Source organism: Betta splendens, chromosome 22 (assembly GCF_900634795.4).
Source record: "Betta splendens chromosome 22, fBetSpl5.4, whole genome shotgun sequence".
NCBI lineage: Eukaryota > Metazoa > Chordata > Actinopteri > Anabantiformes > Osphronemidae > Betta > Betta splendens.
Genome location: NC_040900.2, coordinates 3,655,660 through 3,667,238, shown reverse-complemented (window position 1 = coordinate 3,667,238; position 11,579 = coordinate 3,655,660). Strand labels below are relative to the sequence as shown.

General features: G+C 47.6%; 1 protein-coding gene across 6 annotated transcripts; it reads left to right on the top strand.

The window, feature by feature from the left end:
* The first annotated feature begins 330 nt into the window (after positions 1–330).
* grhl1 (grainyhead-like transcription factor 1) lies at positions 331–11,331 on the top strand. Of its 6 annotated transcripts, none has more exons than XM_029139815.3 (16): positions 331–485; positions 2,426–2,615; positions 2,794–2,867; positions 3,034–3,167; positions 3,252–3,448; positions 4,013–4,095; positions 4,170–4,323; positions 4,404–4,515; positions 4,604–4,698; positions 6,182–6,425; positions 6,767–6,894; positions 8,196–8,224; positions 8,449–8,537; positions 9,329–9,414; positions 9,847–9,911; positions 10,042–11,331. In XM_029139815.3, exons 1-16 carry the CDS (start codon positions 466–468, stop codon positions 10,154–10,156), a joined length of 1,815 nt encoding a protein of 604 aa, XP_028995648.1. In that variant the 5' UTR covers positions 331–465; the 3' UTR covers positions 10,157–11,331. The 6 variants fall into 6 exon arrangements, with proteins under 6 accessions (XP_028995648.1, XP_028995650.1, XP_028995652.1 ...); XM_029139817.3 differs by having other exon boundaries at positions 343–485; positions 8,452–8,537; XM_029139819.3 differs by lacking the exon at positions 331–485 and adding an exon at positions 507–1,042.
* Positions 11,332–11,579: the final 248 nt, after the last annotated feature.

Below are 11,579 nucleotides of genomic sequence, written 5' to 3'. Positions count from 1 at the left end.
GAGCTGCCTCTGACCATAATAATTGCACTTGCAGGACATTGATCCCTGTTGTGTACAGCAGCATAGCATCATTCAAACTTTTTATTTACCATATTTGATTATTTCAAAAACACCAAATAATAAAATCACAGCTGTTAAACCCTGTTTTTTCTGCTGGTCCCCCGGACAGGCACAGGTAGACCAGCGGTCCAGCCAATCACGGCCTCGGAGAGGGTAATTGACGGTTAGGCCCCGCCTCCCGTGCACCTGTAATCCAATCCGCTGCCCTGTCACAGGTAAAACCGGCCTCGGTTTGTCAGCATTGCCCCAAAAAAAAAGCAGAAAAGCCGACAAAACCCGTTCTCTCAGTAGGGGACACGTTTGTTGCCGCAGCCCTCATCCAGCGTTAGCGGCGCCGTTCACCACGGTAAAGAAGACGGATCGGATTTTCAGTACCAACTAGAAAGTCCAGTTCGACCGACCGAGATGTCACAGGAGCATGACAAGTAAGTTGTCCTGACTCTCGACTTTTAGCAGGCGCAACGGGACAGCGTGGCGCAATTAGCCTTTAATGGGAGCCTCAAATTTACGCCGGGATTTGTTCTTGTTTTTGGGCCGATGGCACAGACGCAGCCATCGCTGATCCACCTCCGACCCCCCGCTGTCTCCCACGTCCACATCCGCCGTTCGCCCACGGTGCGCGCGCTCGCTGACCTCTAATTAACGGCCTCGTCGGCCCGTTCGTTCCCGTCCGGGTTCACGCCGAGTGGAACCACCGAGCGGGGAAAGTGACGGCGTCGCTCCTTCTCCCGTGGTGTAACTGCGCTGAGTTCACCTGTCACAAGTCCGTACAGGTGGATCTCCACCTGTCGTGCGAGCCGAGCAGCCTGTTAGAATAAGAAGGAACCCGTGGAGCCGACGGGGCGGTTCAGTGTTTGATTTTGCCATAAGCTCCAACAGTGCTGCGGAGGCTGTTAATAATATTTGTTCAGGAATAAGACCTGGATCTCGGCACCTGGAGGGAGCTGTCAGCTGAAGGGGACGGAGGGATCTAAATCCACAGGTGATCTGCTCCGCAGCCCAAATGAAGAAGTCTGTAGAAAATGATATTTTGCTGCTGGACAGATGATTCCCGAGCATTCTGCGTGTTTTTTGAGGGCAATAACAGGGAGACCGAGGGGGAGTGAAATCGTACACCTGCTAGGCGTTGTCCCGTCTGCTGACACAATGTAAGCAAGCACGGGGTTGTATGAAGTTTTGGTGGATTTTTCCTCGTGAGTCAAATGGGTTGTCAAAATTCGTGAAGCGCAGAGACGAGACGTGCGTTTTATGGAGAACGAGGCACGTGTGGGTTTCTACATTAAAAATGAAAACGTGTGTATCTGTGTTTCATTCCTTGGACCACGGACTTTTTAGTTCTGTCTAAAAAGCAAACTCCCTCTTTGTTTTTGTACTTCAGATTTATTGCCTGGACATAATGATTCTTATCAGGTTGCTGTTTTTGAATGGAACAATTAGATATAGGATTTCTAATTATCACTTTGGCCATTGAGAGGGAAAAGCTCTTTTTGTTGTAGATACTCAACATGGAAACTGCACCTCTCTGTTTACACTCGATCACAAATGCTCGGCTGTGACAGAAAACCGTGGACGGGCGGTGGAAGACGTTTTCTCATTGCGTGTGACTTGTACAGAGATGTGGAACGCTTTATTGACCAGAGCCTGCACACTTCTGTGTAAACAGATGCTCAACAAACATTAACATTTACTGTAAACAAGGTTGTCAAGGTTTAAACTTTCAGTATTTCATCACCTCCTGAATTCAAATTTAAAGGTATTTCATTATTATTAGATGTTTCCCTTTTTAATTTACTGCTCTGAAATTGACATATTGAGGTCACAATGAGCAGTTGAGACAGAATAAGCTGGTGTTTGTCTATCGGCGTCTCAGTCCTGTTGACACAACAGCTCCAGAAGCTTCACAAGATGGAAGACGAGGAAACAAGATGCAGGTTGTCCAAAACAACTCGTGATTAGTTTTCATAAGCAGGAAACAGAAGGTGTTGCGCTGTGATGGTAAAACGCGGGAATGTAGCAGGGTCACATACGTCACCCTGCGTCAGCTCGCCAACCAATGAGGCCTTGCAGCGCTGGACTCGTCCCACCGGACGAGCCTGTAGAGCATCTTTGTCTCAAGACCTGTCTTTGGTTGAGTGGCTGAGATTTGTTGCACAATCGTGGAAAAGCTTGAACAACAGGTCTTGGATAAAGAGCATCTATGGTTGATCTCTGTCTTATATCCTGTTTGTTTTAAACCAGGGTGTGATTGTACAATCTGTTGAACTTCTCAGTTGAGGCTGAACCTGCTTGTTTGGATCCAGTTTTGTTGAAGCATCGCTCGCCGCCGCCGTTCGCACGCTAACGCTCCGCCCCGTTTGCCCCACAGTAAGCGGGCCGTCCTGGTTCTCCAGAATGACCCGGGCTACGGCGGCCAGCGCCGGCCCTTCACCACCGAAGACGAAGCCTGGAAGTCGTTCCTGGAGAACCCGCTGACGGCCGCCACCAAGGCCATGATGAGCATCAACGGCGACGAGGACAGCGCCGCGGCTCTGGGCCTGCTGTACGACTACTACAAGGTACCGGAGGAAAAACCCACCGGGTCAAACCGCTCCGATCCGAGCGCTGAGCAGCATCTGCGAGGCAGCGCCGCTGTCGCGTAACCGATCCAAGTGCATGTATTGACAGCGGGATGACCCGAGTGCTTGGATGTGATGTGGTCAGATGCTGAGCGGCTGTGTTTACCCTCCCATACAGGTGCCCAGGGAAAAGAGAACAATACCCCCGAGCAAGCAGGAATCACTGGTCTCTGATGTGGATCACAACAAAAGGTGAGCGCTGGCCCTCCGCTAATACCCCCCCACCTCCCACATGTAAAGGCAGAGGGCGACTCAGACATCCAAGCTCTTTAACGTCCTCCGAATAAATAGCTTTGAGTCTTTTTAATATGTTGTGCTGCTAATATCTAGATAGCGAGCTTTTGCTTCTTCCTTCCAGACACCAGATGCAGCCGGGACACTCCATCGCACCCCTGCAAGACAGCGTAATGGAGAACCGGATCCAGGTCCTGAAGGGGCCCTTCAATATCCTTCAGCTGGCCCCAGACAAGAGGGCCCAGTTCCCGTCACCAGGTGGGTTCTCAGTCACAGTCACAGATTTAAAGAGAAAAAACAGACCCAAACTTGACCACGGGGTTGTTTTTCCCAACTGTTCAGACACGACCGTCACCGTTTCTATTGCCACAGTGCCAAACTACGTCAAGTCAGAGGTGCCCACCCACGGCTTCTCCGTGACCGTGCCCAACAACTGTGCCGAGACCGACAGCCACGTGGCCGCCTTCGAGCGCCAGCTCGCCCACAACACGCCCCCAGACTCCACGTTCTCCGAGAGTTTCAAGGACGGTTCCCAGGAGGTGAGCGTTTCCATGCCCCCTTTTCTTTAAATGAGCTAATGCTTCCCTGTGACCACCCCCTCCTCCCCCTCTCCTCTCACATCTCTCCCATCAGACAATGGGATATTCACCTGATCCCATGGAGCCAGCGGTGGGCTCAGCCTTCCCTGGTTTTATTTGAACATGCTAAAATAGCGGCCAGTGTGTTATTATGCCATTGTCTCCCCAACACAATAAAATGCTGTACTTTTCTCCTACAATAGCCAAAGCCCTTTCTCTTTCCTCTTTTTAACCTGGAGGGGGATTACCTTAGAAAAGAGTAACCCAACAAAACCCCGGCACCGGAGGAGGTGAGGAGGGTTGCTGGATACGGAGGGTGGAATAAACGGGATGAGGTGGAAGAAAGAGGGAATAAAATGTGAACAACTTTAACAAGTGGTGGAAGAAAGACAGGGGAAAAACCCAAGAGGCCCTTTCTCTGGACAATTAAAAGCAGTGAATGCCATAAACCTTTTAAAATCAGAGGAGCTGTTTGCCGTCCTCCTCGTCCAGGATCTTCCTTTTGACACTGTCTTTGTTCTGCAGGTGTTTTCCTTCCCAGGGGATCTCCAGTTACGTATGTCGTCCATGACGCCCGAGGACTACCCTCCGTTCGACACCATGCAGGGGTGAGTCGCCCGCTCACCAAAGAACCACACAACGGCCTCTGGACCATTCGTTTTACCTGCTGCTTGATTTTTAGGAATAATTTCGAGTACACTCTGGAAGCGTCCAAGTCTCTACGTCAGAAAACGGGCGACGGGACCATGACGTACCTCAACAAGGGCCAGTTTTACCCGATCACCCTCAGGGAGATTGACAACAAAGGCATCCAGCAGCCCATCACCAAAGTCAGGGTAAGAAGGACCCCATTAACCCCCCTGTGAACCAGCTGGGCTTATTGGGAGGAATCTCACGCCGGGGGTCTCGCTTCCAGAGCGTTGTGATGGTGGTGTTCGGCGAGGAGAAGTGCCGAGACGATCAGCTGAAACACTGGAAGTACTGGCACTCGAGGCAGCACACGGCCAAACAGCGATGCCTCGACATCGGTAAGAACGGCTGCAGCCGAGCGTGGATGCGTTCAAGACCGAGTCCTTCAGCCTGAGCTCCAGAGCAACCTCTTGTGTGTTGTTACAGCTGACTACAAGGAGAGCTTCAACACTATTGGCAACATTGAGGAGATTTCCTACAACGCCATCTCCTTCACCTGGGACACCAACGAGGAGGCCAAAGTAAGAAACGCATGTATAACGATCTGGCGCCGCCTTCCAGTCGCCCACGCTGCCGCTTTCATTCAAACCGAAAAGCTTCCGTTTCCACTTTGGTGTCAAAACAAACAGCATGTTTGGTTCTTAAGGTCACTGGTGACCCACGGTTTCCACGAACATCCTGCTCTCGAACTTCCTATGAGCCCTGAACGCAACGCACATTAAAAGCTTAAGCCAGAAATAGGCCGCTCCGTGTTCGTTGAGGCCCCGCGTGGAGGGAAGAATGAAGGGTTCAGGTTCAGGTATTGACTCGTCTTCAGTGATCACCAACAAACGGCGCTGAAGCAAAATGGGGGCTGAAATAGAGGAAAGACAATGCTGACACGTCAAATCCCTTCTTGACCCTCAAACAGGCATTCAATAAGTGGGGACTGCCAAAAATGTCCCCCACATTTTGGTCCCCACATGCTAGGTACTGTAGACACACACACACACACACACTGGTCCAACCTGCCTGTCACTCCTGTCGTTGATGCATTTCTGAAACACCAGACAGGAGCAACAAACGCAGGAATGAGGAAACTGAGACCAGATTCATCTGAGAAGGTGACGGAGGAGAGGAGCCTCCTGCTGCTCTACGCTCCATCATTCATTCGTAGTTGACCCTCATGTTGCTCCGCCACTGTTTTTTACAAACAACCTGAGCCGGACTTTGACTGACAGTCCAACACAAAATGGCGCACGGCTCATCTCCAGATCTCTCTAGGCCCTGGTGAACATAAATAGAGCCGCACACACACACACACACACACGCACGCACCAGGATGTGGGTCCAACTGTCTCGTGACTCGAGGCCTGTGCTCATAGGATGTTCGTCGTCGTGTGTGTTTTCATGACTTCACCGTGTGTGTATTTATCACCCAGCTTGTTTGATCGTCTCATCGATGTGGTGTTAGGTGACAGAGGAAAGCGAGCGTGCGCGGCTGCCTCTGGGGGGGTTTGCCCTGCAGTATATACATGTTTGTGGTGTGTTTGCAAAGGACAGCTCCTCCCTGATGTTTATCTGCCCGGGGGCCATTCATTAGTCATGCATTTCTGTTCATGTCCGTGATCTTCTTCCCCTTCACTGAACAGAAACCTTTCATCAGCACAAACTCTCTTCCATATGCCGTTAATATGTTGTCATTCCAAGCCCTGTCTCTGTCTGTATTGAGTCATATCTGCTAATTACACATTTGGATCGTCTGCGTCTGACGTTTCCAACGTTCCTTCACGGTTTGTGTTTCGTTGACACAATGATAACCTGTTTTCAATACAAGCAGAAACAAAGGCGCATCTTCACATGGAGCCTGCAGTTTCTCACCTCAGCCAATAGAGGGCAACGCAGGACAATTATTAAGCTCTAACAAAGAGGCCTTCAGAGTTCTAGAAGAAGAATGTATTTATAATTAACTGTAACTGCACTTTCTTTGCATTTGTCCCAACTTTCTTCCATCTGTCTCCCCAGATCTTCATCTCCGTGAACTGCCTGAGCACCGACTTCTCGTCTCAGAAGGGGGTGAAGGGGCTCCCTCTGAACCTGCAGATCGACACCTACAGCTACAACAACCGCAGCAACAAGCCCATCCACCGCGCCTACTGCCAGATCAAAGTCTTCTGCGACAAGGGCGCCGAGAGGAAGATCCGAGACGAGGAGAGGAAGCAGTCCCGCCGGAAAGGGAAGGTGGCTGACATCAACGCTGGCATGGGCTGTGAGTCAGTCAGGAATAATTCACCTTTCATCTTTTTATAGGTCATTCTTGTATTTAGGGCCACGGTTTTAATCTTTTAGTGTATATCACTGCTCTGTATAAACTTTTAGATCCACATACCATACATCATTTTCAAGGTTGACTCAAATGTGTATAAAGTATAATACCATTTGATGAGGATGTTTGATTGTTAATGTCGCCTTTTTACTTTACTTTTCATAAAATCGTAGTATGACTGTTTTGCTTATGGCTGCTGCCCCCTTGTGGCCACGTTTTGAAGTTGCGCTTCTGCCTGAATAGTCTGAGTGAATTGCTTCCTGCTGTGGCCTCTTTCCTCATAGTTGTGGATGTCAAAGGTCCCATCCTTCAGAAGCGCAACGACGTGACCATTTTCAAGATGATGACGGACCTCGAGACCCAGCCTGTTCTGTTCATCCCCGACCTTCACCTCTCGACCTTCCAGCGTCATGTGAGTGCCGATCACAGACCCTATTGTCTATCGGAGACACAGGAACAGCTTGTGTGTCACGTTTTTTTTTTTTTTTTGCTACAGTTCTGCACCACCCGTAGCATCTTAGGTGGTCCGTAAACAGTTTGTGCTTCGCTTCCACCCACTCTAAAGCCAGCTGGGCCGAGGTGACCTGCTTGCTTTCTAGTTGGCAGGAACAGGGAGTTCTGGTATTGAGCTCTGATAGGAGTCCCATATACCAATGGCTGTACTTCAGACTGCTTATTCACTGGATGAATCATTTACCAGTGACTCAAAACAAACCAACAAACCAGATGGTTGAGAACTACCTTTACTACCACCTCAATCTGTTCATGTGCACAGTGCAAAAGTAAACGGCAGATTAGTTAATGGAGGAAAGGCGTAGTGTTGGTACTCGTGCAGATACTAGAAGACACAGAGACAGGGATGCACTAGAAACAGACATTTGACAGGAACAAATATTCCACATCCTGTGCATGACAGCTGTATGGGCAACAAAGTATGTAATGCTTTTATCAGTGACGTCAAGCAGCAGCTCTCTTGTGTCTATGACAGTAATAATGTTGGAGATATTCAGGCATGTTCCACTTTTGTGCTTTATTTTTAATGGAAATAAAGTAAATACCAAAAAGGGCTGCTTTCCATTGAGAAATCACTGTTTGTGAACTTAAAGCGCCCCCTACTGGTCACAGTAGGATCTGTCCACAAGAACCAAAAGTCCTCCCTTCACCCCATCCCTATCTCTCTCTGGGTTTACTCAGTCTGGCTGAGAGGTGGACAGGAAGTTATTTCTGGTGTTGCCAGTGCCATGAACTGTCCTCGTCGTGCTATCGGGTTCTGATAAAGTCTGTTTACTTGGTACTTCCCTCGGAATAGAATTCTATTAACGGCAGCGTCGATCCGATCGATTCAGCCCCAAGTCAAAGGCTGCAAAAACAGCAGCTCTTTTTTTATTTTTACTGATAAAATTCGAGCACTGTTTGTAAAGTAAATCATATCCTTTCTCCATGTGCTTTGTATTCAGTCTGATGAAGGTGGTTTTTAGATTAATTAATAATGAAAATATTTGGTAAATTCAGCCTGTGAGCATGCTTCACCCGCTGTACATGTGCGGGTTTTTCTCCATGTACTGTATTTGTCTGGCATCCCCATCATCTTATTGTTGCTCTGTGATTAAAAAGTGAGTCAATAGAGGGAATCCTATGCTGAAGATTATGTGTGCGTTCCAGATTTATCTTACTTTTCCATTGGAGTAAATTTCTGCCTCTTTTATCTTGCAGTCTTTCTCGGCAGAAGACGGCGAGGACAGGTGAGTTCATGGAAGCCCTCATTTTACATTTACACAATTGCTTTATGGTTGATTCAAACGGAGGCGACCTTTGGCACCTTCCTGGTAAAAGGCATCAAAGGACACATGTGATTTCTAAGAAATGCCCGTGGGCTTTTAAGTGCATCCATGTGTGTTTTGTGTGTTTTATAGCCTGTTAGCCGGTCATTAAAGTCTCTTAAGCAGTGATTTGTGTGTGTCCACAGCAGCTCGGGCATGAAGCGATTACCCTTCAGTGACGACGAGTTCGGTTCGCCCCCCAACAAAATGGCACGAGCGGAGGAGCCGAAGAAAGGTAACGCGGCGCACACGCGTGTTGGTTTGGGCACGGCTGAGGCCGTTCACGTGTTGATGGAGGGTCTGTGAACCGTGCTCTCCTCTAAGTCACTGTGTTAAAGTGCACGCGCGTGCTTGTGTGTTTGCTCCGGTCGCCGACATCGCTCCAAAACAAACTGTGGGCTGTGTGATTTATTCCAGAGCCTTCAAAACACGCGCGCGCAGCCGGGGCCTCCGCTGACCCGGCGACATGCCACCGATCATCGTCTGAGCGCACGCACACAAACAGACTCTGCCCTTTGCTCTATATGTTATTCATAGCCACACAGCAGGCTTTTCCAATGCCACATAGTAGCCACAATTGTGACTGAAACCCTTTACATGGATGATAACAATGTGGCCAAACTAGTTCCTTATTGATCAGTTATGGACAACCAGTAACTAAATACGCCTTTCAAAATAAAAGCAGCTCAAATTAGTGAAATCCCCTGTGCACATATTTTAAATATTCAACTTCCTGCAAACGGGTTGAGAAAACATGGGAAAATCTATTTAGAGCCGTGTCTATTTTGAGAAGACTGGGTGCCGTGAATGTGAGTTGGGTCTGTGCTTTTGTTTGTGTGTTGTGTGTTGTACTTCTTTACAACCACAATGATGAATGTGCTTTGTCTGGGCCCGGCGCCACTTCTTTGAGTCTGGATGGCTGCTCCCGCAGTCTGGCAGGACCCAGTGTTTGCTTAGTTCAGTGCTTAAAGCCTATGTCCCGTCCATAAAGACGTGTGCTTTTCCTTCTTCTTTTCTAACGCACAGTCCTGCTGTACGTGCGCAAGGAGACCGAGGAGGTGTTTGACGCCCTCATGCTCAACAATCCCACGCTGAAAGGCCTGGTGGAAGCTGTAAGTTGTTACCAATTCATAGCTCTGCTAGTGGCTCGTATCACAAGAAGCTCTCCTGCGTCTAAGCGACGATGGCAGGATAAATGAACCGGGAGCCTGGAATAATGTAAAGAGTAGGGAGTGGGTTGGGAACGGCAACAAAGAGAGGCTGTCTGGGGACTGAACATAGACTCTGGGGAGACAGAGAGCTAATGGCCATGAAAATGATATGGAGGATCTTGGGAAAGAATATGTGAAGAAATACCAGAAGGATGCTGAGGAAAACCAAACACGTGGAGCATCAGGGTCACTAGGTCTAAAAAGACAGGAGCGGTACAAGGGTCCTACTGTATAGCAGTAAAATACTGATAAGCTACGAATGAAATCAGTGAAGGCTGTTTCCTGTTCATCTGTGTGTCTGGTGGATAAAAGTTTTTATTTTTGTATTTTCAGATTTCAGAGAAGTATGAGCTGCCTTTGGATAAGGTTGGGAAGGTGTATAAGAAGTGTAAAAAAGGGTGAGTATCTGAGACCAACGTGTTCAGTGCATTAAATTAGATGCACAACCACAATGAAACCTCATGGTAGCGATTAAAATAAAGTTGCACGTTCCTTGAGATGTTAACGGCCATGTCTGTCTCCCGACAGCATTCTGGTCCACATGGACGACAACATCATCAAACACTACTCCAACGAGGACACCTTCCAGATCACGATGGAGGAGCAGGGCGGCATGTACAAGCTGACCCTCACCGAGATCTGAGCGGCCGGGGCGGCGCCACAAAGGACGGGTTGAGCCAACAGGAGCGGCGGTTTACACGACTGGCTACGCAGTGATTGTGGACTTCTCTGATCTGAAACTTAAACCATGTTGCATCCTGTGTTCGTATCTGACAGGTTTCAAAAAACAAAAAAAACCGCCAAGTTCAAAAAGAGATATTTAAAACCCAATAGCTCTTAATACGTGTTGATTAGGTGTAAGTTATTATTGTTTCTTTGATTGTACATGAGATTTAATACTGAGGATGTAATTGGTTGTCAAAATGCCTTTTTGTATTTACCTCAAGCGATGCATCCAGCGGCGCTCCTCGCATGTTTGGATTTGAATAAGGAGTTAAAAGAAATCATATTCCTCTTCCGAAAACTACAGCACTGATTACAGTCTGCAAAGTTGGGTATTCAGCCCACAACGAAGACCGAGCCCCAGCGGTTCAGTGTATTAATACCAAACAGCTTGGCAGTATTTAGCATGTAAAGCCTTCCATTATACAATTAGAATAGAAGATGTAAATGTTGTATTCTTAGCATAAGCCATGTGTTATTTGTGAATGAAATGGCTTAAAGGATGTTTTTTTTTTTTTTTTTTTTTTTTGTTTCCTCCGATCAATTTATGAGGCCTGTTTGTAAGTATTACACAGTTTCTTGGTGTGTCGCTAACAATGCTACGATGCACGCTCCCTCCCCCCGTAGAGTAGTTTTCTAAGTGCAGATGAATTAGGTCAGCAAATGGATCTCTGGGACAGATTGTACAAACCTGTTCTAGAAGTGCAATATGATGTTTAGGTTGAGGAACAAGTCCTCTCATCGTCATGACTACAGTATATAAGGCATATTACTGAGCAGGCATTTGCTTTTTAAATGAAATGTTGTGTATATACAGGTATATATATATCCACTGAAAAAGGTAAATGATGCTTGCTTTTGTATCTCAGTACTTATTGTGTATATATTTATTAAGAGAATGGATGAGGGTCATTTTTATCATGTATATCCAAGTTTCTGTTTTTCCTTTTTGTATGAACTTACATTACATATCAGGGGACAAACTCGTTTTTAATCTTAAATGTTTTTTTGTAAAAGATTTTAATGCTGATGTTCTGTATAGACTTTTATTTGCATCCCAAATAGATTTCTTTAATTAAATAACACTGCGTCTGCTGAGGTGTTGATCTGTAGCAGGGCCTGCCTGCAGGAACAGATGTCCGGGCATCAACCCTGTGGGCAGGAAGCCGGCACGTCAGGACCGCCTGCGCAGGAAACCTGGCCACCATGTCGTACATCCCCCCGTAGATCATAGTACGCGCCCACCTGACTGTCAGACGTTTGCCTACTCCATTTTATCTAGTAGCTCTTCCACTCTTTGCCTCACAGTGAATCCCTATGATGGTGGGCATCATGTAGATTTT